Source organism: Globicephala melas, chromosome 1, assembly GCF_963455315.2.
Source record: "Globicephala melas chromosome 1, mGloMel1.2, whole genome shotgun sequence".
In the NCBI taxonomy this organism is placed as follows: domain Eukaryota; kingdom Metazoa; phylum Chordata; class Mammalia; order Artiodactyla; family Delphinidae; genus Globicephala; species Globicephala melas.
This window is the reverse complement of record NC_083314.1, coordinates 107261399-107287830: the sequence shown is the minus strand read 5'-3', so window position 1 is coordinate 107287830 and position 26432 is coordinate 107261399. Positions and strand designations below refer to the sequence as shown.

The following is a 26432-nucleotide window of genomic DNA, read 5'->3' as shown; positions in this document are numbered from 1 at the left end:
GGATATCCACATGGAAAACATAAATGTCAACCCATACTTTGCATCTTATGCAAAAATTAACTTGAAGACCTAAATATAAAACATGAAATGATAAAACTTCTAGAAGAAAACATACGGGGAAAAAAACCCTTGTTGACCTGAAGTTTAGGTAAAGATTTCTTACATGCAAGACCAAAAGTACCACGTATAAAAGAAAAGTGATAAATTGGATAACATCAAAATTAAGGAATTCTGCTCTTCAGAAGTCCCTAAAACTGAAAAGAAAAGACAGACTGGGAAAATATTTGCAAACCACATGATGTGTGATAAAGGATTCATACCCAAAATATATAAAGAACTTTCAAACTCAATAGTAAGAAAATAAGCAACCCAATTTTTTAAAAAATCTATAAAAGATTTGGACAGCTGCTTTGTCAAAGAAGAATATATTCAAGTGTCACACAAGTACATAAAGATGCCCAACACTATTATCATTAGAGAAATGCAAATTCAAATTTCAATGAGATACCACACTACACAACTCTTAGAACGGCTAAAATCGGGATTTTTTTTTTTTTTGACAATGCTAAGTGCTTTCAAGAATATGACCTAATCATAACTCTCACACATTGCTAGTGTGAATTAAAATTGCAGCCACTTTGGAAACCAGTTTGACAGTTTCCTATAAAGGTAAATGCACACTTAACGACCTGACCCAGCAAGCCCACTTCTAAGTGTTGACCCAAGTGAAATGAAAACTTAAGTTCGAACCAAAAATTTTACATGAGTCACTTTATTCATAACCACCAAAAACTGGGGAAAAACTGAAATGTCCCTCAACTGGGGACTGTTCCATATACAATTATGGTACATCCATCCAACAAAACACTTATGAGCAATAAAAAAGAAACAATATATGTAACAGTGTAGTTGAAACTCAGATGCATTATGCTAAGCGACAGAAGCCAGAAACAAGAGGTTGCATACTACGTGATTCTATTTATACAGTATTCTTGTAAAGAAAAAACTCAGAGGAACAGAAAAAAGACCAGGGATTTCCAGAGGCTTGACTTCAGAACCAAACACCTGGCTGGGCAGATAACGACTCTGAATCTAGTTGGAGAATATCAACATCTTCAGATGATTGTTTGGAATGAATAAAGAAATAATGTCTGTCAGGTAGTATGAAAATCGTTTACTGCTCCTCCTCCACGCGCCCCATAATTCCATGATCCAGAAAAAGGCCTAATTGAGGACAATGGGAGGATTTGAACACTGGTCAAAATGAGTGGCTCTTCCGGCCACAGTACCTAGGATGATTTGGGAAAGTCTCACCTTCATTTTCCCCACATTTTACCAATTCTGAAATGGGATTTTACTCTGCGGAGGAAGGTCGTGTCTCCACCCTTGCCTACCTAGTCCGGGGCGGACGTCGCAGCGTAGTGGGTCTGCGACGCGGCGCTCCGGGGCTGGGCGCAGTGGCCGCAAGAGCTCACCGTGAGTGCGGGAGCCCGGGGCTGTGACACCGGACCCGCGCCAGGCACGGACGCCCGGGGGCCCGCGGGGAGGCGCGCGCGGAGCCGGCTACCGCGGACCGGCTGGAGGGGCTGACGCGCCGCCGCGCTTGCAGTCTCGCTCCGTAGCCGGAGTGCGCGCCGCTGCTCTCCGCGCCTCGGAAGTGCAGCGGACCCCGCCGTTGCCGCCGCCCGATGGCGAGGCTGCGGGATTGCCTCCCCCGCCTGATGGTCACGATCCGGTCCCTGCTCTTCTGGTCCCTGGTCTACTGCTACTGCGGTCTCTGCGCTTCCGTCTACCTGCTCAAACTTTTGTGGAGCATCGGCAAGGGACCCACGCAGACCTTCCGGAGGGTCGCCCGGGAACACCCTCCAGCGTGCTTGAACGACCCCTCTTTGGGTACCCACTGCTACGTGCGGATCAAGGTGAAGGCCGGCGCGGGCCCGGCGCTGTCGCGAGGGAACGTGACGACTGTGAGAGCAGAGGGCGCCGGGCTGATCCTTGCATGACTCCAGGCCCAGCGTCCCCTAGTGTTCTCGGGGCTTGCAGGGCGTGCGGCGGGGACGGGGAAGGTGCCAAGGGGATGCAAGAGGGGCAAGGTGTCGCGGGAGAAGGTCGGGATTGTGTGTCTTTACGGTCCCTGTTTGTTGCGTGCGTGCGTGCGTGTGTGTGTGTGTGTGTGTGTGTAAGACAGAAGGTTATGTGGAATTTCTCTAATAATCTGGGTCCTATTATATTACTGTCCCCTCCTCCTCCACCACAACAACCCAGAATAATTCTGCTCCCTCTCCTCCTGTAAGGGGAAGCTGTGGTCTGTCACCTCTTCGCCCTTTAGAGCTCAGATAAGCTGTAGGGAATTGTTACTGGTGGCGCCCTACTGTCTCAGGAGGCTGTCCTCGTCCAAATTTTAGAGATTGAAAGAGTAAATAGAATAAGTCATTGGAAATCAGGAGTTTATTCAGATCAGCAGAATGGAGCATTCACAGATGACCTAAGCAACATGAAACAATAAATAAATTGTGTATGTTTGTGGGGAAGGAAGCCGATTTACAGTGCCAGAGACCAAAGGAATGGCACAAAAAGTAAATGTCAACTATGCATGCAGACTCTAATTGTCCGTGCTTGTCCCAAGCTTTCTTACAGCCCTCGGATATTCTATTTCCTGAGGCTCCAGGTGGTGAAGGGAGATGGCTTCTTGAAATGCACCCTGCAGTCTGACTCGCAGGCCTTTCAAAAACAGCCTACGTGAAAGGATATTTTTGTCACCAGGTCTGGGATTCCTATTAGGAACTAGATTGCCCAGCAGCTGAAGTTCAGAAAACCAAGGGGCATGTCTTTCTTACACTTATTCAGCCTGGAGTTGATATGAGAATTTAAATGAGTTAATATGTGTAAAAACAAATGAACGAAACCAAAAAACTTAGAACAGTGCCTTGCACATAGTGAGTGAAATGAAGTATTTATTCACTAAATCCAATCAAGTGCCCACAGCCTTTCAGTTTCCAAGACTCACCACCAATAAAAGAAGTTATTGAACTTCTGGGAAGGCATTCAGCAGTGGAGGGCAGGGCTTCCCTGGTAGCGCAGTGGTTAAGAATCTGCCTGCCAATGCAGGGGACACGGGTTCAATCCCTGGTCCAGAAAGGTTCCACATGCCACAGAGCAACTAAGCCCGTGTGCCACAACTACTGAGCCTGCGCTCTAGAACCCCTGAGCCACAACTACTGAAGCCCCTGCACCTAGAGCCCGTGCTCCGCAACAAGAGAAGCCACCACAATGGGAAGCCCGCACACCGCAACCAGAGAAAGCCCACACACTGCACAGAAGAGTAGCCCCTGCTCACCGAAACCAGAGAAAGCCCGTGTGCAGCAATAAAGACCCAACACAGCCAAAAATAAATAAATGTTTTAAAAAAGGAAAAGCAGTTGCAGGCAAAGTCAGAGTTGTTATCTTCATCCTACCTGAAGGGGAAAAGCAGTTTAAGAATCATCTGGAATTCCTCATAATGCACTTTTTCTGACTCTGGCCACCTAAAGAGTTTCCCCAGAGACATAGAACCAAGGAGTGGAAAGAGCATTGTCCTGGGTGGCAGGACAAGATGGAGGTTCTAGTCATAGCCCTGCCCCCAACCACCTTTACGACCTGTGCTAACATCTTTGGACCTCAGTTTCTAACTCTGCAAAAATGATAGGGTTGAACTATATGACCTTTAAGATTTTTTTCACATCTGGAAACCCAATTGCTTGGGTTATCTGATAAAAAACCCAGTCTCTGGGTTTTGGGTCTTGGTTTCTTTCCTCACTTCCTTCTGAGTTTTTGTTTTTCTTTCTTGCTTGCTTTTTCCTCCACTTTCCTCTTTTCTGTTTGCTTTGTATTTGCTGTATTCCTGTCTCATTCCCATGATTTTTGTTTTCCTTGGGCAGTTTTGTCTCCCATATGCAGAGTGAAGGCTTGAGCACTCAGGTCATTCGGCTGTTAGAAATACACTGATATGGGGGCTTCCCTGGTGGCGCAGTGGTTGAGAATCCGCCTGCCATTGCAGGGCACACGGGTTCCATCCCTGGTCCAGGAAGATCCCACAACCACGGAGCAGCTAAGCCTGTGCACCACAACTACTGAGCCTGCATGCCGCAACTACTGAAGCCTGTGCGCCTAGAGCCCATGCTCCGAAACAAGAGAAGCCACCACAATGAGAAGCCAGCGCACAGCAACGAAGACCCAACACAGCCAAAAATAAATTAATTAATTAAAAAAAAAAAAAGAAATACACTGATGTGACATGAGGAGCAGGCAGCCAGGGGAACTGTACGTGCAACCTCAACAGAAAATACTAACGTGGGAAGGAGAGAACTAAAAATAAGGAAAGGTGGTGTGAATTATGTAACTGATGGCACAGCTCTTGATGGGCAAGCTGAGAAAAGTACATGAGTAGGAGGTAAATATGGCAGGAATATAAATGCAGATCAGAATTATTTACATGTTCTGCAGAATTTGAGTGTGATGAAATGTGACACATCAGTAAGAAAATTGTGACTGTTTCAGAAGCTCATAATATATAAATTGAACTTGTAAATAGAAGGAGAAGGGAATGTTGACAAAAGTGAATCATTCAATTCACCCTGTTAGTAAATCATGGTTATTTTTTCTTTTTGAAAATTAATATACTTATTTTATTTCTTTATATTAAAAATAATGCAAGTGAATTTTTTTTAACGGCATGGAAATACTAAATGTACTACTTTTTACAGTCAACACAAAACATCGCTGAAATTTCATGCCCTCTATTTCGTGCTGCAGGATTCGGGGTTAAGATTTCATTATGTTGCCGCTGGAGAAAGAGGCAAACCACTTATGCTGCTGCTTCATGGATTTCCAGAATTCTGGTAAACTTACCAACTAACTTTTTCTTTTGCACTAAAGACTCGGCTTATCATAGAGTCATTTTCTTATAATGACTTTTAATAGACCCCATGCTATGATCAAGTACTGGTCTAGAGTTATTATTCCTAAATGTTCCTCAATCACAGGAATGGTGTTCCTCCTGTTTTAAAGAAACGTGCATATTATCATCCTAAATTTTTTTTTTGATAATTAAAAGAAGTATCATTTAGTGTTTCAAATTTCTGAATAGTCAATTACAAAACAGTTTTTATAGTACCTACTGCGGACAAAATACAACATTGGATAGAAAAGGAGATTTGCAAGAAACCAAAGAATTAGAGTGCCTGTTACCTGGCAGCTTTTGGTGAGACTTGGGGTGTGGGAAAGGCAGAGGGAGAAGAGGGCTCATGGAATCTGAAAAGGAACTCTTTCCTATGCACATAGTAACAGGCTCAGATGAATGCAGGACAAATTAAGGATTGGAATATTTCACATTGAGAAGAAAACCTATAGCCAAAAATATGCAGTTGCTAGTTACCTAGAAGAAAATGTTCTGTTCTCCTTTGAACCCCACAGAGCCAAGTAAGTACAGATGAAACATCACATGATTAAACTTTAAAAAAATGAATATCTTTTTAAAAGATGGTACATATCAAGGTGGTAAAAAGAAAATCATATTTTTGATAGCTCAAGGCTATGATCTTGAGATGGGTAAATGGACCAAAAAAAAAATCATATTCTCTGAACTGACTCAAATGTAGAATATATGGTATGTTTTTAAAGTTCTGGGACAATGCCCTGTCCCTAAATGTCTCCCTTACTTTCGCTCTTAACACCTAGAATTCCACCATTACATATTCCTCACTTCCTTTAGAGTTTTAAAGATTTTGGGTCATCCAAAGTCCTAATTTAAAATACATCTAGCTGTGAAAGAGATATTACCTTAATACACTTTAGTTAATACTTTTCAAATGAAAGGGGCTTTATTAATAAATGCATTGAGATTGCTAGCACACTAGGAAGTATTAGGCATCGAAGAAAAGAATGGAGAATGGTAAAAACCCATCTAGCTAATCATTTTCCCAGAGCAAAAAGTCTATGACCTGACTGGCTCACAAGTAAAATGTTAGTCTGCAGCGTTAGTCAAATCTGCATAAAGTAACATGGGCAGTGAATTCTGGCTCAGCCATTTAATTGCTGCAGGACCCTGCACAATCTACAAGAATCTTGCAGAGTTGTGGGGATAAAGGGAGTCAAAATATGTGAAAGGCCGTTCCCATGGCCCCAGTGAATACTCAATAAATGTTCATTTTCTTCCTTCATTCCCATTCACTCAGTGTGGAGATCCATGTGCCACCACTAGCATCCTCAATGCATTTATTAATAAAGTCCCTTTCACTCATAAAGTATTACTAAAGTGTATTAAGGTAAAACCTCTTTCAGAACTAGAGCCTTTTTAAATCAGGGCTTTGGATGACACAGAATCTTTAAAACTCTGAAGTAGGTGAGAAATATGTAATGGTGGAACTGCAGGTTAAAAGTGAAAGTAAGGGAGAAATTTGGGGACAGAGCATTGTCCCAGACCTTTAAAAAATAATTTCCTGATTCTGCTGATGATAGTTAATACTTCCTGAGCATTTACTATGTGCCTGGCACTCTTCTGAGTGTCACAGCTACCCTTCTGCAATTGGCAGTGCCAGAAAGTAAGGTATACCTTCTTAAACTTCAGAGCTGACCTCTGCTCTAATATATCCTTGGTATATAGGAATGATAATGATCTGATAACATACATGGATTTTTACCTTTCAAATTTCACACCTTATAGAAAAATTCAAAAGTTAACCAACAATGTAAGTATACCTTACTTTAACATTTTAAATCATCATTCTATATAAAATTCATGATCTGAGTGGGGAGACTTAACTTTTTAGAAAGAAAAGATTTAAAGGCTCTTCTTTTCTGTACCTCATACCAACTCCGATACTTGTCCGTGCTCTTTTTCCTCCTGGAACGTCACTTCTTTATATGTGGAAGATACAGATGAACCTGCAACCACTTCAGCCACTTGGTAATTGTTCTGAGGAGCCCCAGAAAATAGCAGTGATACCCATTTAATATAGGACAGTAGATGCTCTGTGTCATATTTTAAGAAATGATACTTTTGCACATTTTTCACAGCATTGTCCCTTTATTTACTCTTCATGAGACCCCTTTTGCAAAACAGAAACGTCTGGTGATTCTTGTCCATGTCCTAGAATCTTCAGTGGATAGGACAGCCTAGGAGGGGGCCCAACACCAGTCACTGGACATCAGACCCATTTTCTCCAGCAAAATCAAGTCTTGGCTTTGTCCAAAAGGGTTATTGAGAGGAATGGTTTAGTTTTGAAAAAACTCCTAGAGATATTTTTACTTTAAAGAGCATATATTAGGAAATATATGCAGATCATGGGAATGAGTCCCCTTCTGTTCACCAAATGTACTATTTGTTACTCCAGCAAGAGGCTTGCTATAATTTAAAACAACAAACAGCAAACCCTGAAAACTGAGTTACTCAAATAGACCATATTGAATTCACTGAACTTTGCTAGCCATTAATCTGAAAGCTACCTGGTTGTTCAGGGAGATTCCTAGAGCAACCACATGGAGATTGCTGTTAATCAAAAACTTCTATTTGAGTGTGTCCTACCCTAAACCAAGACCTCTATGTTGACACTTACTCTGTCTTTCCTTCCAAATTACCACTGTTCCCCATCATACAATCTAGTCAATTCCATTCATGTGCTCCATTCAGGAAAAAGTCAATTTGAATCAGAATTTAGGATAAAGCTGTTTTGATTAAGCCACTTCAAGTCTCTCTCTCTTGAACTTCCCCTTTTCTTTTTCCAAAAACCCCTTCTCTTGCACTTCTCCCCTTTTTAAGAGCCAAAAAACTTTATCTGGCACTTCAAACCGATTTCAATTTACATTATAAATATAAATATTATTCCTCTATCATCAAGTTTTGCCTAAATACACATGAATTTATAAGCATCTTTGTAGATCAGGTAGGCCAGATTATTTGGTACAGTGAAAACAAAATAATCATAAATTGGCAATGTGTGTAAAAGTGCTTTTTAAACAGTACTATAAAAGTACTATACAAATGTAATGTATTATTTGCATTTATCATCATTAACTAAGAATAATTGTTGAGAATTGGTAACATTTAATGTATACTATTAGATGTTACACAGAAATAATAAAATTCTCTGTCTTCTTTCTTAAAATATAAAGGAAACATCAAACAATATACACATCTATGAGAACTTTAGCTAAACTAGCCCAAAATAAGGCTGTTTGTCAAAGATGGTTTTTCTCCCCCTCTATCTCCACCTCAATTTGCATTGCTTTTAAAAATATCTTGAGCTGATGCAGGCAATTTCTGGCAATACACCAGCTGTATGGGACGCATTCGTCATTACTCAAGTGAGGGCTCGTCATCCATACAGCTGAGCAGAATCTGATGACTGCAACTTTTTCTCTCTTGTGAAGGGGAAGAGGGTATTCTACATTTCAAAGAGGCTAGCCTGGTAAACCAGGGGTCCTCCTTACGTTAAGAATAATAACTAAGAAAGAGGTTGTTTTTTTTGAAGTGTCCTCTGCTATTACCTAAAGCTACCAGAGGGGGAAAAAACAATGTGGATGAAAATAGCTAGATTTGTTTATTTATAATATTGTCAGGAGTTACTGATTTTGCAGTATGTTTCATTCCTCTATCAAGGGGGTTGTTTTGTTTTATTCATGTGAATGACATACCCATCAGTCTATCGCTGGAGTGATTTCTTCTTCAGTTTACAGTTAATGTGTAAATCAAATATGATTTATTTATGAACTCTAGGAAGATTGCATTTAAAATTTATTTTGTACTTTATTAAGATAGCAGTTGCAATCCTTAAACGTTCTTAGAAATGTTTAAGATATTGTTTGGCTCCACTCATTGACAATAGCAATAGCTGAATTTATTTGGAAGGCAATTTAAATTATTAATAAGGTAATGATGTGCAGGTATTATGTTTGCATAATCTCTAATACATTAAATGTAAAATGTTACAGGATTGTACACATTTTTTCGAGTCAAATTTCTACCTTGAAATCTCTAATTAAGTGAATTCTAAGTGAAGACACAAGTATTTAAGATATTAAAAACAATGCACATTTTAATAGAAATTGAGTATAAATTCCCCAACAGGAATCTGGGAACTTTAGTTCAAGGTCATCTCAAGGTTTGAACTGAGACAGAGTTTTATGGAACAACTGGTATTTCTAGCACTATCATAATTCAGTGCTTTCATTTGTTCATTGTTTTACTCAGTCAACAAATCTCTATTGAGCACCTACATGTCTACCAGATAATTCAGGGAGCTCATGGAAGTGCCAGGCACCAACAGACTAGTGTCTAGTACACTTGTCTGTACACTCTTCCCGGTGCACTGAAGAGTGTACAGACAAGTGGGAGAGTATGGAAGGGGCCAACCAACCCACCTGTGAAGGAGGGAGACTGGGAATTCTCCTGGAAGAGGAGGTGCCCAGCATGAGGAGTTCAATGAGGGGTGAAGGACAGGGATTGTGGGGAGTAAGGGAATGATGTGGAGGGATGATGTTTCAGACAAGGAGATTATATAAACAAAGTCATAAAGACAAAACCCATGTTTATTCACTGCAAGTAGATAAGTGCCGCAGAGGCAGCATAGCATGGGCTTTCAGGCCAGACCACCTGGGTTTGAATCCTGGCTCTGCTGTTTGCTAAATCTGTGACCTTCAGCACATCCAGGAACCAGTCTGTGCCTCTGTTTCTTCATCTGTAAAATGGGGATAATAAGAGTACCTACTTCATAGTACTGCCTTGAAGATCGACATCCCTATGTGTGAAGCACTTAGAATTGTGCCTGGCATGTAGTAAAACTGATATAGATGTTAGTTCTTTTTATTATATAGCAAATGACAGAGTATAAAGTAGTCAGGCTGGAAGATCGGGCAAGTCAAATCTTGGAGGTTTTGTCTGCCAGAATAACATGCTTGGGCTTCACATTATGAGTAACAGAGAGTCAAGAAAAGCTGTTAAGCTGGGTAATGACCTGAGAGAGTTTGTGTTTTTGCTAAACCACTCTGGTTTGTAGAAGACAGAGCCAAGGGGAATGAAATGGACACAGACCAATCGATAGGCTGCTGTGTTAATGGAGGCCTGAATGAAGGTAATGGTACCATGGATGGACAGGAAAAGTGATTAAATAAATATTTAAGAGGTTGAATCTACTGAACTTTATTGATTGAGTATGAGGGATTATAAAGAGTGAAGAGTTGGGCTTCAGTTATGAAGACATAAAAAAATCAATTCACAATGTTAAGTAAGGCTATGAGAAAATAATAAAATCATATGTGTTGACAGATGAGTATCTTTAAGGAATGAAACTGCTTCATTTGTTTATTACAAACCAGAGACAAGATTGTCAATATTGCTATGGCCTTGCTAAGAAAGACACTTTTTGTTAACATTTTCAAATCCATATTAATTGGCAATGCTTTTGCAGATATTTACAAATTATAGGTATCCTAGTAATAGATCGAAGACTCTATCCATTCATAATTCCAAATATGTATCTGACACCCTTCTTGATAATCTACCTGCTGATGTAAGGTGTTTGATTTGCTTCGTTGTTCTCATGGCTTTGTGTCACTTCATACTGCAGTCCCCTTGCACTATTGGTTTATAATCTCAGATCACTCTGTTCACTTTCCTATTGTGCTCCAAAAATCTTTCCAGACAACACTCTCCCATTTGGTTTGTGTCAGATAATTTTGCACTGTGTTTTCATGGACAGATGTGCATGCAGATGCTTTTTGATAAATGCATATTTTGAGCTCCATAACATAGTGAGTCGCTTTGAAAAATCCATGTCTCTTTTTCTGTTTGTCATCCATAATGATTTTGCTTATTAGAAGATAATCTCATGGATCTCTGTATTTCAATTAATTCTGCAGTTTTATTATCAAGCACAGGGGGAACACCTGGCCCAGCAGAAACTTCTAGGACTTGGCTGTCACTATGGTCATTCTAATTAGTCAGTTCCTGTGCCATTTTGGTTGTTAAATGTTTTAAATATCACACTAGCTTATGCTGATGGTTCAGGATCTTCCCCCCAAGATTTTGTTTTAGCAAGTGGAGGTTTATCTTTTTTGTTTGTTTTTATTTTTGGCTGTGTTGGGTCTTCGTTGCTGTGTGCAGGCTTTCTCTAGTTGTGGCAAGCGGGGGGCACTCTTCATTGCGGTGCCCGGGCTTCTCATTGTTGTGGCTTCTCTTGTTGTGGAGCATGGGCTCTAGAGCGCAGGCTCAGTAGTTGTGGCGCCTGGGCTTAGTTGCTCCATGGCATGTGGGATCTTCCCAGGCCAGGGATCAAACCTGTGCCCCCTGCATTGGCAGGTGGATTCTTAACCACTGTGCCACCAGGGAAGCCCAGAGGTTTATCTTAAGTAGTTGTTTTATTGGATTCTTTCCATGAAAATATTTTTTTAAATCGTCAGACATTTTCATCCATGAGTAACCCATTGTTATTACTAAAAACATTGAGTCCTATTTGACAGTGGACTAAGGTGAGTAAAATCTCCCTTCTAGGAAAATATATTTTCATCTCACAAATTTTTTGAGAGAATCAAATGGTGCAGTATGCGGAAGCATTTATAGGTACAGACTCAGTGATAGTAGTGAGCATTATTTAAGAAAAGCTTAGAAAATTGACTTCTTAAATACATTTCTTAAGGTTTTAGTATCTGATATTTTGTAGTTTCTATAAACCCTGGCCCTTTGTTACACTTCACTGGACCTGGTTAAAAAAAACAATATAATTTTAATAAAGAACGTCAGTGCTTATTTCTCAAACAGTTCTTTTCTTTCCTGCCCACACACAGCTATATAACCTTTCTCAAAAATGAGGGGGTTCTTACAGCTTTCCACTTAGAAAATCTGTAATGTTATTCTTTGTATTAGTTACTGTGATATTTTTAACGTTTCTTATTTCCTGCAGGTATTCTTGGCGTCACCAACTAAGGGAATTTAAAAGTGAATATAGAGTTGTAGCGTTGGACTTGAGAGGCTATGGAGAAACAGATGCTCCCATTCATCGAGAGAATTATAAATTGGACTGTCTAATTACAGATATAAAGGATATTTTAGACTCTTTAGGTAGGTTTTAAAAAACAGTGTTAATTCTTTTTAAGGGACTAACATTCAACAAATTGTAAACTGATTACCACATTTCTTCCATCTACCTGAGCTGTTGTCTAGATCCTGTCACCTTGGTTCATACAGCTCAAAATATTTATAGAGGCAACTTAAAATAACACAACCAGAATAACTATTCTGTCTAACAGCCAAAAGTGACTCTCAAAATTTGTTTTTAAAAATTGACTTAAGGTATACTATCTATTATTTTCAGAACTAATTATTAGAAATTTGATTCTTGTTCACAGAAAATTTATTTCTTCAGAACCAACACCTAAATATTTATTTAAACATTTTGTAAGATGCAGAAACACTTGCATTATCTTTCTTGTATTGATCAGCTAGTGCCAGCTAGTGCCACAATAATATTGTGTAACAGACCACCCCAAACTCAGTGGCATACAGCCATAGGCATTCATTCCTGTGCTCCTGGATCTTCAGGTCAACTGTAGGCTGGACCCCTCTGGGTCTTTGCCTCAGGCTACAGGTCCAGCTGGGATTGGCTTCTCACTGTGAATGGGGCTGGAGCCCCAGCTAAAGCGGAGTAGCTATCTGCGGGAAGCTCTTCTCCTGGCTATGGTTGAAGTGGCAAGAGGATGAGCCCAGTTGCAAAAGCATATTTCAAGTTTCTGGTCGCAGCTCATTGGTCAAAGCAAGTCATATGGCTGAGCCCCAAATCAAGTCATACACCCACCACAAAACCAAAGCAAATCACACTGCCAAGTCTAACATCAAAACATCAAACAGGTGGTGAAGGAACTTCCCTGGTGGTCTAGTGGTTAAGACTCTGCACTTCCACTGCAGGGGGCACAGTTTGATTGGGGAACTAAGATCCCGCTTGTCTTTTGGCATGGCCAGAAAAAAGGTGGGGTGGGGGGGACTTCCCTGGTGGCACAGTGGTTAAGAATCCACCTGCCAATGCAGGGGACATGGGTTCAAGCCCTGACCCGGGAAGATCCCACATGCTGCAGAGCAACTAAGCCCATGCACCACAACTACTGAGCCTGTGCTCTGGAGCCCATGAGCCACAACTACTGAGCCTGAGTGCCACAACTACTGAGCCCACGTGCCACAACTACTGAAACCTGAGCGCCTTGAGCCCGTGCTCCACAACAAGAGAAGCCACCACAATGAGAAGCCCACACACCGCAACAAAGAGTAGTCTCTGCTCACCGCAATTAGAGAAAGCCCGCGCACAGCAACGAAGACCCAACACAGCCAAAAATAAATAATAAATAAATAAATTTATTAATAAAAGAGGGGGGGAGCAGTGAAGTATACTACCTCTATGGCAGTGGGGAGAGGGGAGGAGTAAATATTTTTTAACAATAATCTAATACACTATATCCCTTTTGACTAAAACCCAGCTGCTGCCATCGATATGTTAACAGAACCAGTATAGTGAGAAACCCATGAAATCAAATTAAAGACCCTTTTCTACAACAATCTAATGAGAACGTAGATCAGGTCAATATTCTTAGAGGGGAAAAAATGGATGAGGTCTGGGGGTGTCAATGCAGTGTTGTAATTTACTGTGATTACAGTAAAATAGACTCAGAGACACTGATTTCCGACAGCCATATTTCTTTCACATTTTGTGGTAATTCAGTCAAACTTGGCCTAAATTTGTAATCATGAAATTTTCCAGTTAAATCAATAATGTAATCTTGCTTATGACCTAATTATGTGTAGTCTTTACCATGGTTTTCCAAACTCAGGTTTATGTGACCAGAGCTGAACTATTTCTAATTTTTTTTTAAAGTATAAATTCCCAAGAGAGATTCTGAGGTCTATAATGGATCCTGGGCATCTAAATTTTCTAAAAAGCTACCCTAGTGCTCGCTTCGGCAGCACATATACTAAAAAGCTACCCTAGGTGATTCAGACATACAGGGTTTTGGAAGCACCAAACTCAATGTCTGCGCAAAGTGCATAATTAGGGTAGGAGAGTAGAAAGATTAGTTTTAGAAACATACCTATTTTATGTGCGGTAATGATGTACCCACCTGTTTCTTTTCAATGATGCCAACATTCATTTCTCAATTACAGGGTATAGCAAATGTGTTCTTATTGGCCATGACTGGGGAGGCATGATTGCTTGGCTAATTGCCATCTGTTATCCTGAAATGGTGATGAAGCTTATTGTTATTAACTTCCCTCATCCAAATGTATTTACAGGTGAGTTTGAATTTTCTTTAAGACATCTTTGATAGCGTGACAACTCACTATTGTCACTGACACGGATTAAAAACAGCAAAAGTTGATTAACATAATATTTTTTAAATTAAATATGATATTATCACATGATAATGTCAGCTATATCAGCTTTAAATATTCCTGAAGAGTCACAGGAATTGTTGCTTTATATTTGCTTGCATAATTTTATTTATTTTTAGAAAACATTTTACCGCTAACTTAGGGAGAGTTAAAGAGTTAAAGGGAAAATGCAGTAACATTACTTTGACAGTAATGAATCTTGACAGCCTAGAAATAAATTTTCCTCTTGCCTGACTCCTTTGGCTGTCAGGAATGGCAGCATTCTTTAAAGCAGCAGTTCTCAAATTTTTGGCCTCCTTTATACTCCTAAAAATTATTAAAGACCCCATTGAGAATTTGTTTATATGGGTTATATCCATAAACATTCACTGTATTGGAAATTAAAAAAGAGAATTTTTAAAATGTTTATGTATTAATTCATTTTTTAAAAATAATTAATCCAGTACATATTAGCATAAACATTTTACTGAAAACTAGCTACATCTTCCAAAACAAAATTTTAGTGAGAGGAGTGTCATTGTTTTACATTTTTGCAAAACTCTTTAACTTTTGGCTTAATAGAAGACAGCTGGATTCTCATATCTGCTTCTATATTCAATCTGTTGCAAATGTTTGAATTGAAGTACATGAAGAAATCTGGCCTCACACAGATTTGTAATTAGAAAAAGGAGGAGAATTTTAATAGTCTTTTCAAATAACTGCATATGTTCTCCTTTAATACTACACCAAACTCAAAAATTAGGTATTTCTTAAAGGTTAGTAACAATGTGGAATCTGATGTCATATTAATGAACTTTTTGTACTCTGTCACATTAAAATCCATTGGTCTCTCTAGCACTTTGAATGGATTTTTTTCTACCTATGCATGATTTTGCAATCATCACGCATTGGAAGATATTGGTTCATTGAGTTATGCAGGTCTTCCATAAGTGGACACATTTCATTATATGCTATCAAATCATGTTCATTAATATCACCCCAGTTTCATCAAAAAAGCCTTTGCAAAGCTGTCAAGCTCACAGTAGCAGACACAAGTTTCCAAAATTCTAATTTTCATTTGAAATCTTGAACTTCATCATTGACAACAAACACTGTTGATTGTCTTCCCTCAAGTGACAGGCTCACTTTGTTCATTTTCAAGAGACTATCTGTTAAATACCCAATCTGACTGATGATAGTTAGTCGTTCTCTCAAGTAAAAATGGTGTTCCATTAAAAATGCAGCTAATTCAACTTATCAGACAATTGCAGAAGTGCTTTTCCTCGAGACAATCATTGTATTTGGGTGTTCAACAGAACTGCCTTATTTTCTATTTCTTTTTAACAATGTTAAAAAGACGTATACAAAAAGGTAGAAATTTAATAAAATTAATAATTTTTGCTATTTCATCAAAGACATTCTTAAGTGAAACCGCCACTTAATTTTATGTATTTATGTACTTGTTTGTTTACAGCAAGTGTGTGGTGGTGAAGAATACAATGACTGTGGGTATTGTTTAGTGTCACTGCCTTGATTTGTGCTCAGGCAGCAATGGCTTTATCTACTATTGCCTTTGTACCATCTGTGCAAATGGCAAAATGAGAAAAGTTAATTGTATTGTTTTGAAATAATTTGACCATCTGTATCCTTTGAAAGGGTCTTAAGGATCCCCAGGGGTCCACATGGACTATGTTTTGAGAACCTCTGCTATAAAGAGAACCCTTAATCTTAAGAGTGATTAAAAACAAATAAAAAAACTGAACAATGGCTAGGCACACTTTTATTTGGTTTTGACAAAAATTATAATTTTGTCCTCTTTAACTACCCTTGTCAAATTTTCTGAGGTTCAGTACTGTCATGACCCACAGTAGCCCTCCAGGGAACAAAAAATTCAGAAAAACGTATTTTTATTTCTTCCTCAAAATTAAAGTAGGTGAGGGAGAAAGGGAACATGACTACATAAATACTGTATAAGTATAAAAGTTAAATTTCAGATACATATTCAATTGTCCTATCTCAGCTGAGGTAATAGCATGGCTGCTTAGGAATCAAATATCTAACTGAGGTTCATCATATTTCTCTCAGTTGCATTAGTCAATAGAAGTTGTGCTACATGCTTGTTCAATTGATCAGGACCCTAGAGTAAATGTTATTTTGTTGGTGCTGCTATATGGACAAACTGTAATTGGTCATTTCAGTAAGAAAATACTTGGATATTTCTGGAACTATCTTATCAATAATAGGTTCAACCCTGGTCAGGTCAATATGAAGTCTTCAGGTAATATGACTGTATTTTCCCTTAACTGTATTGATATCTCTAAATGCAGAGCTGAATAAATCTTATTCGATGATGACATTACAAAAAAGTATAGCACAAGAGTGCTCCACTTACCTGAGAATCATAATTCTAAAAACTCCAACCATGTTGAGTACAGTTACACAGTTAGAAATAAGAAAAAAAAATCACCTCTATAGCAAGGAAAATAAAAGTATAGTATACAATACACAAAAAATATGTACATTTAATATGTATGATCACATTACTCCCTAGTTTAAAACTTGTGTCTTCCCAAAACACTTAAAATCTTTATCATTCTGGCCTTACCTGACTGGGTTTCTGCGTTTTTTTCTAAAACTCATACCATCTCCCCCTCCTCATTCACTACACATCAGCCACACTGGCCTTCTTTCTGCTTCTTGAATGTGCCAAGCCCAGTACCTACTTTCTGTTCTTGATGCTCTTCCTAGATCTTTGCGTTCAAGGCTTATCCCACATCCCCAGAGAAACCTGTTCCACCACCTTTACTAAAGGATAGTCCCTTCACACCACCCAACCATTACTTTCAATCAGATTACCTTGTTCTATTTTCTTTATGGTATTTTTGCTAACTAAAATGATCTTTTAAGTATTCATTACTTATTTATTATGTATGTTCCTTATGAATGGGAACCTCTTTTCTCTTGTTCAATGCTAAATCCCCTCACACACAGTAGATATTCAAAGATTCATTGAATGGATGAATTTTCTCAATACATGAATGAATTTAAAGGAAAGGCTTTAGTTTCTGTTGAGGCCAAATGAATAAGATATTCAAATCAGCCTGTAAGGAAAATCTTTTCAACAAGGGAAAATTACTTCCCCATGTATCCTTAGGAAAAGTGTTTGGTCACTGATAATGACCTTGGAGAAAAGGGAGTGTTGTTTTGGGTTTCCTGTTCCTTTCTGAGTCAACATTTCATAAAGTGGAACTTTCTTTTTATTTAAAGTGCTTTAATTATTTAAAATACCAAAAATATCCAAAATAAAATATAAGAACATAGAAATTGTTCCAAAGAGAAATATACAGAAGCCTTATTTGTAGATTCTTTTATGGGATCATATCAAAGGTGAAATTGCCTTAAAAAGAAGTTATTTCAATAGTAAGTAATTCATACCCCTTGGATAAGGTCTAACACGATATTTTAATTTCAGAATATATTTTACGACACCCTGCCCAGCTGTTCAAATCCAGCTATTATTATTTCTTCCAAATACCATGGTTCCCAGAATTTATGTTTTCCATAAATGATTTCAAGGTAAGTCAAACATGGTGATGGATGTTACAGACTTATTGTCTGTGATCATTTTGCAGTGTATACAAATATTGAATCAGTATGTTGTACACTTGAAACCAATATAATGTTATATATCAATTATACCTCAATTAAAAAAAGAAAGACTGGTGCCCAAGAGGATGACAAAATTAGGAGGTCAAAAATAAAACATAGACTGAAACACTAAAAGCAAACAAAAAACCCAAGAAAACCAGTTCTGCTTATGTTGTTCTGATTTATTTTAAATAATCATTTATTGTACATCTGTTATGTGTTATGCACTGATAGGCATTTCCTCCTATGCAAAAAAATAAGTCAAACAAATAATGTTAATGAGAAATATTTTAAATTAAAATCCATCTTTAAGAAAGAAAAACAGGGAATTCCCTGGTGGTCCAGGTGGTTAGGACTCCACCCTTCCACTGCAGGGGGTACGGGTTCAATCCCTACTTGGGGAACTAAGATCCCAAAAGCCTTTCAGTGCTGCCAAAAAAAAAAAGGGAAAAGAAAACAGACAAATGCTAAAACTTAATAAATGTTTCTAAGGCTTCATCGATAGGCTTACTTATTTTTACATTCTCTATTCATATGTTTGAGTGCCTGGGTGTTAACTCAATTTTTTTCTGAGAGCCTGTTCCCCTACAGGCATACTTCTTTCTAGAGAACATTCCATGGGGAGATGAAAGAATATGAATGCCAGGTAAGAGAATTTGACAGTAGCAGAAGTGGAAGCCCTTGGGATTAAAGAAAACCCCCAAACAAAATTAAGCCTGCAGGTATTGGTGTACCATATACACTGACACCAGGAGTCATATATAGTATCTATTTCTTCGAAGTTAATTAGTTGCTTCTTGTTTGTCCAGCATGATGTTAAATATTTAGGGAGGTTAAAAAAAGACATAATATTATTTTACCTGGAAATACTTCTGCATGTACCTCTGACAATAAGGACTATTTTTAAAAAAAGAACATAACTCCAGTGCCATTATCAAAGCTAACAAAATGAACAACTTGTTAAAATCATTTAATGCCCATTCAAATTCTCTTAATTGTCTCAACTGTCTTTATGCACTTTATTTGTTTGAATCAGGAACCAAACAAGGTCTACATATTGTATTTGTTTGTTATGCATTTTAAAATCTTTAACGGTTCTTTCCTTTTGTTTTTTACCATCACTTTTTTAAGAAGAAATTTGTTCATTTGCCCTGAGGAATGGTCCACATTTTGGATTTGACTGACTGCTTCATCATGGTGTTATTTAACTAGTTCTGCTAAGCCTTGTCTTTCCTACTTCATAGGTGCTACTGATCTAGAGGCTTGATTAGACTGTTTAATTTGACAAGAATATTTTATAGGTGGTTCTGTGTATTTCCTAATGCGTCACATCAGGGAAGCACATAATGCTTAGTTGTCCCAGTTTTAGTAATGCTAACACTAACCAGTGGACTCACAAATTGTCAGCCTATCCAAATTGCCTAACAACCAACCTTTCACCAAATAACTTTAGCATACCTTGATCGTCACGGCCTAGGTTCATTATTTCTTTAGAAAACAGTGATTTTTTTAGTTCTATGGGGATGCCTAAAAAGTTCCCTCAGTTTTTAAGTAAAAATAAAAGACACATTTTTCATTTTCACCAAGAGCTTTACTGAACCCTTTGGTTCCCCTACCTTCTGCCATTTTTCAGGCAACTTCTAAATTCCATCTTCCCAAAATTTTTTATCCTTTTGAGCAAAGAACTGTTCCGGGTGCCTTTTACAGTCCTCCGGGGTATTGACATTTTTTCCATTAAGAGAACTTTGTAAAGACCGAAATAAATGGAAATCTGAAGGTGCAGTGTCTGGTGAATATGGCGGATGAATCAGAACTTCCCAGCCAAGCTGTAACAGTTTTTGGCTGGTCATCAAAGAAACGTACGGCCTTGGTTATCCTGATGGAAGATTATGTGTTTTCTGTTGAGTAATTCCGGATGCTTTTTGTTGAGTGCCACTTTCAGTTGGTCTAATTGGGAGCAGTACTTGTTGGAATTAATCGTTTGGTTTTCCAGAAGGAGCTCATAATAGAGGATTCCCGTTCAATCCCACCATATACACAACATCACCTTCTTTGGACGAAGACCAGCCTTTGGTCTCTTCCGTTCCACATTATTGTACAGTATCCACTTTTCATCGCCCATCACAATTTGTTTTAAAAACGGAACATTTTTGTTACGTTTCTGTAGAGAATCGCATGCAGCAATACGATCAAGAAGGTTTTTTTTCACCTAGCTTAACATCAAAGCGATTCACATAACCAGGGTGGTGCAAATGATTTTCAACGCTTGATTTAGATATTTAGAGTATGTCGGCTATCTCCTGCGTGGTATAACGTTTATTGCTCTCAATTAATTTCTCGATTTGATCACCATCAACTTCAACTGGTCTACCCGACCATGGAGCATCGTCCAGTGAGAAATCTCCAGCAAGAAACTTCTCAAACCACTTTTGCCACATTCACTCAGTCACAGCACCTTCTCCATACACCACACAAATCTTTTTTTGAGTTTCAGTTGCGTTTTTACCTTTCTTGGAATAATAAAACATAATATGCCGAAAACGTTGCTTTTTTTCTTCATCTTCAATATTAAAATAGCTACACAAAAATTCACCAGTTTTGATAAGTTTTTTTTTTTAATGCATGCTAGTATGACAGCAGTCACAATACAACAAAATTATTTCGAATAAAGTTAAAGACAACTAAGTGCTACTAGAGCCATCTTATGGAAAAAACTGAACGAACTTTTTGGCCAACCCAATATTATTCTTTCTGCTTTTATTAACTGGAATTCATGTATAAAGAGGAATTTCCACATCTATATTTGGTTATTCTGAAATACAGTTCCCACAAGAATGGCAGGACAAATGCTTCATTATTTCCCTTTGTAAACAACTTCCAGAGTAATGAATTGGTGCCCTAGAAACTTCCACTGATAACCAATGAGGGTTTTTTTTTTCATATCATTATGAGCTCATGATTTTTAAAAATATATTTGATATTTATCAATTGATTACAGTCATTATTCTCTTTGATGCCCAAATTGTTGCAAGTGTGAACTCCTTCAGGTTGGCTCCTATGTCCTCTTGACACAGGAGCCCTTTAGTCAGGGATAGCTTGCTTCCTTAATGTCCTAAGGTCATCATTTTTTTCCTGTTCCAGATCTGGAATCAGTCATTTATTGAAGGAACTCTGGCTCCTATTAGCAGGAAATGGTATTTAGAGACCACAGTTTGGGTATCAAGGCGATCATTGTTACTGAGTTTTCATTGCTTCTAGATCTTTCCATTGGACAGAATGTAGACATACATATTTTTTAGAAAAAAAATATGAGTTCTTATTCACATTTCCAAAGCAAATTTAAGATGACAGCATTTTCACTTAACTTCTATGACTTTATATAAAACATTATATGGTTCTAAGTCAAAACTCTGAACAAGGTACATTCAGAGAAGTCTCACTTGTCTCTGTTTCCTCTGTTTCTCTGTCTCCATCCTATTCTGTCTCCCATCGAAAACCATTTTGGTTAGTTTTGTTTCCTCTTTTTATTGTTTCTTTTTAAAAATATAAGCAAATATGTATATATTTATCTTTTTCTTCTCACACAAAAGATAACATACTATAAACACTATTTCTACCCTTGCTTTTTTTCCAGTTAACAATATACCCTGCAGATGACTCCATCATCAGAATAGAGATTATCTCCATCTTCTCTTAGAGTACTAAGAACACATAATTCACCAACGTGTATCTATACCATAGTTTATTCAGCCAACCCCCCACAGACATTTGTTTTCATTCTTTTTATTTTCTTAATTAAAAAAATTTTTTTGGCTGTGCTGCACCACGGGGCATGAGGGATCCTAGTTCCCCAACCAGGTATCGAACCTGTGCCCCCTGCAGTGGAAGCACAGAGTCTCAACCACTGGACTGCCAGGGAAGTCCTCCATTCTTTTTCTATTACAAATAATGTTTCAATGAATCACCTCCTGCACATGTCATTTCATATTTTTGCAAGGGTGTTTTGGGGTTGAGGGATCTAATTTTAAACAAGAATCCCAATAATTCTGATTCAGATTGTTTAGAGACACACTTTGAGAAATGCTGGTATAGAGCAGTATTTTTCAAATTGTAGGTGGAGACCCATTAGTGAGTCATGAAATAAGTTTTGCAATTCAGTAAAGTGGCTTGCAATTTGAGTTTTTAAAAATAAAGTAGAACAGAATTGAAAATATCATTACATGCTGTAATAAGTGTAAGGACTATTTCTTTAAACTTTTGTTTCAGACATATATGTGTAGAGATACGAACTGGATCATGATGTAAAATGTGTTTGTTACTCTAGGTTGTGATCAAAAGAAGTTCAAACAATTTAGGGGGAGGTGTGTGGATTGGTTGTCAGTAAATAGATAAACTGTTAACTGGAATATCAGGCTTTAGAGCAGGGATAGTACTTGAGCTCAGCCTTGTAGAATGTGAAGAGACACCAAGAAGACAGGATACTTTTCATAAGGGTGAAGTGTCCATGGGGGATTAAAAGGGAATAATATCAAAAATAAAGCCAGGAAAGCAGAAATATATAAAATGTGCTTGTAAACAATGAGGTCTCCAACCTGGCTAGAGCAGAAACTGGGCGCTATCACTGCACACTGACCATCATTCTCTTTCAAAAGCCAAGTATTTAGTTACTATTAGGTAACTGAAGAGTTTTAATTATTCTCTTCTCACTTATCAGGCTTTGAAACATCTGTTTACTAGTCACAGCACTGGCATTGGAAGAAAAGGATGTCGATTAACAGCAGAAGATCTTGAAGCTTATATTTATGTTTTTTCTCAACCTGGAGCATTAAATGGTCCAATCAACCATTACCGAAACATCTTCAGGTCAGTATAATTTGCTCTTTTTAACTAAACAAAATATTAATTCCATACAGAGCCAGTATTTGATTTTTGTTAACTTCTTTATTGGAGTATAATGGCATTACAATGGTGTGTTAGTTTTTGCTATATAACAAAGTGAATCAGCTATACATATACATATATCCCCATATCTCCTCCCTCTTGTGTCTCCCTCCCACCCTCCCTATCCCACCCCTCTAGGTGCTCACAAAGCACGGACCTGATCTCCCTGTGCTATGCGGCTGCTTCCCACTAGCTATCTATTTTACATTTGGTAGTGTATATATGTCCATGCCACTCTCTCACTTCGTCCCAGCTTACCCTTCCCCTCCCCGTGTCCTCAAGTCCATTCTCTATATCTGCGTCTTTATTCCTGTCCTGCCCTTAGGTTCTTCAGAACTATATTTACTGATTATTTTTAATAAGAATTATTTTATCAAGTATTTTCCATTAAGTTCTTTAGCTTAGTATACTAAAACCTACTCTCTTAAAATATTTAATGTTTTTCTTTGTTTTATTTATTTATTTATACTGTAGTATAATTGACATATAGCATTATATTGGTTTCAGGTGTACAACATAATGATTTGATATTTGTATGTATTGCAAAATAATCACCACAGTAAGTCTAGTTAATCATCTGTCACCATACATATAATTTTTTTTCTTGGGATGAGAACTTTTAAGATCTACTCTCTTAGCAACTTTCAAATATGTAATACAGTATTAACTACAGTCACCTATCTGTACATACTTTGTTTTATCTGTAACTTACGTTTCATGTGACATTTAACAATTTGAAACCTCAGGACCAGAGAATATGCTTTTCTTTTAGTTTTCTGAAAACTCCTCCCTTTTACCCTCAATTCGATCTGGTGAAGAATTTATATTCCTCTTTACTTTTTCATTAATAGTCCTTTTAATAGGGACTAATAGTCCCCTTTCCTTACTAATTCAACTATTACATGCTCACATGTTGTTAAATATGCAGGTAACTATTAGAAAATGTTTTGTTTTGGAACACTTTATGAGCTCCAGAATTTAAGTGACTTGCAAGTTTGTATAGCAATCCATGTATCAATAATTAAGTATAGATATATTTTTATATCAGTTTACCCATTCACCAAGAACTTAATTTTTAGGAGCATTAGAACCAAATGATGGCCACTTGCATGAGAATCAAAAGTTAAGACCTTGGTGGACATATGTGATATCCTTCATATTCCAGCAGCATCTTATCAACCCCAAGTAGCCTCAAGTCAAGCTTTTTTGTAACTAGCAAAAATGTAATTCAGTGCTGGAGAGTGTCTAGTTAGATGTTCCTTCTCATTCTTAGTTAACAGGGTTGTAATTAATACCATCCCGCCTTTCTGAAAAACAGCTTAGCAGAAGTTGTCAAAAGCTATAAAAATATGTATCCTCTTCAGCTCAGGAATTCCACTTCCAGGGCTCTAGCCCAAAGAAGTTATCTGAAATGCCAACTAAGATTTGGGCACAAAATGCTAATTGCAGCATCACTTAAAACATCCCCGGGCTTCCCTGGTGGCGCAGTGGTTGAGAGACCGCCTGCCGATGCAGGGGACACGGGTTCGTGCCCCGGTCCGGGAAGATCCCACATGCCGCGGAGCGGCTAGGCCCGTGAGCCATGGTCGCTGAGCCTGCGCGTCCGGAGCCTGTGCTCCGCAACGGGAGAGGCCACAGCAGTGAGAGGCCCGCGTACCACAAACAAACAAACATCCCCTTCTTTTAAGTGATGCTATAATCTAAATATTCCATTATACAGGAACAGTCATTTATGGGTTATTATGCCATAAAATAGTATGTTTTACAATTATTTTTGAAAAACTATATGAAACAAGAAAGTTATTATAAATTAATATGAAATTTGCATGTGTATACTGTGTATAAACTGTATATTTACTGCATTGTACTTATGGTTTCAACGATATGCATAGAAAATGACCATTTTTTAATGATGGAATTATGCATGATTTTATTCTTTATACTTTTCTGTATTTAAAAAATACACAATAAAAACTTTATATTTTAAAAAGAATCTTCTTGCGAAATAAATATAGTATCATGTAGTATTAAGGCTCATTCCGTATATATGTTCTGAATTTTCAGTTCCAATTTTCACATAAAATTCATTAGATTATCCAACAGATAATTGAAATACGTTTAAATAGTAACACTGGGGCTTCCCTGGTGGCGCAGTGGTTGAGAGTCCGCCTGCCGTTGCAGGGGACGTGGGTTCGTGCCCCGGTCTGGGAGGATCCCACGTGCCGCGGAGCGGCTGGGCCCGTGGGCCATGGCCTCTGGGCCTGCGCGTCTGGAGCCTGTGCTCCGCAACGGGAGAGGTCACAGCAGTGAGAGGCCCGCGTAACGCAAAAAAAAAAAAAAAAAAAAAAATAGTAACACTGTTTAAAGCTCCCTTTCATCACACTATTCAGAAATTCTGTTATCTTTTTGAAGCAAATTATTCTTCATAGTGATGAATTTCATATTTAATTTATAGCCTGCATTATAAGTTTTGCACGGCTGATCCAATTAAAACTTTTATCTGGCCCTTTCTTAAATAGACCATTAATTTTTTTTATTGTACAGATTGATTGCCTAATGCAGTGTTTCTCAACCATTTTGTTTGTCATCACTTCCCTTCAGAGGCTTTTTAGGCATTTTTTTTTTTCCTAATTGCCCCCCACCCCATGAAATTTTAATATCTGTTTATGTACTGTGTGTATACTCATGGTTTATATATAAAAAGCATAATTTTTTTTTCACTCTCCCAAGAACAAATTTTCATCCCTTTGGTGGTGATATTGCCCTCCTTAAAAATCTGTGGCCTAAAGAAACATTTTGGGGGAATGTTATTTTAACGTTTACGGTGAGTCTCAAGCCCACGTGTTTTGTTTTTATAGCTGCTTGCCTCTCAAGCATCACATGGTGATCACTCCAACACTACTACTGTGGGGAGAGAAAGACGCATTTATGGAGGCGGAGATGGCTGAAGGCACGAAGATTTACGTTAAGAACTATTTCAGGCTAACTATTTTGTCAGAGGCCAGTCACGGGCTCCAGCAAGAACAACCTGACATAGTGAACAAATTGATATGGACATTTCTAAAAGAAGAAACAAGGAGAAAAGACTGGCTTTTTCTGTGACGAGTCTGTAATGAAATCTCTAAATAATTTTTTTAAATTGTTCATCAACTTCTTTAAGCTTCATTAGGAAAAATTGTTTTAATATGCTTTATCATAAATAAATATCCTGACAAATGACATCAAGAAAAATCTGAGAACATGTGAACTTGTAACATAATGTTGGTTTTTTTCTTGTTGTATTTTGCCCAGAAAAGCATCTGCCTTAAAATGTACACACTTGTACAAAAAGGAAGTTGGAGAAAGTGGTTCAGTTTTGGTTTTTCGTGTTATTTACCCTGTTAATATATGGTGCCTTTTACAAATGTATATTAAAGATTAGCTGTGCCATATTAAAAGGCAAAACTGCAATGGTATA

General features: G+C 38.0%; 1 protein-coding gene and 1 long non-coding RNA gene across 3 annotated transcripts in view; one reads left to right on the top strand and one right to left on the bottom strand.

Annotated features, from left to right (window-relative positions):
• Positions 1 to 2274, bottom strand: part of LOC132597651 (uncharacterized) — a 73176-nt gene extending 70902 nt beyond the window's left edge. The window contains exon 1 of the long non-coding RNA XR_009564757.1: positions 1395 to 2274. This is a non-coding gene — a long non-coding RNA (uncharacterized lncRNA). The remainder of the gene's footprint in view (positions 1 to 1394) is intronic.
• EPHX4 (epoxide hydrolase 4) lies at positions 1199 to 26425 on the top strand. 2 transcript variants are annotated; one of them, XM_030869331.2, is made up of 7 exons: positions 1212 to 1919; positions 4792 to 4877; positions 11934 to 12091; positions 14180 to 14308; positions 17859 to 17962; positions 22749 to 22897; positions 25834 to 26425. In XM_030869331.2, exons 1-7 carry the CDS (start codon positions 1689 to 1691, stop codon positions 26075 to 26077), a joined length of 1101 nt encoding a protein of 366 aa, XP_030725191.1. In that variant the 5' UTR covers positions 1212 to 1688; the 3' UTR covers positions 26078 to 26425. The 2 variants fall into 2 exon arrangements, with proteins under 2 accessions (XP_060158854.1, XP_030725191.1); XM_060302871.1 differs by lacking the exon at positions 25834 to 26425 and having other exon boundaries at positions 1199 to 1919; positions 18626 to 22785.
• Positions 26426 to 26432: the final 7 nt, after the last annotated feature.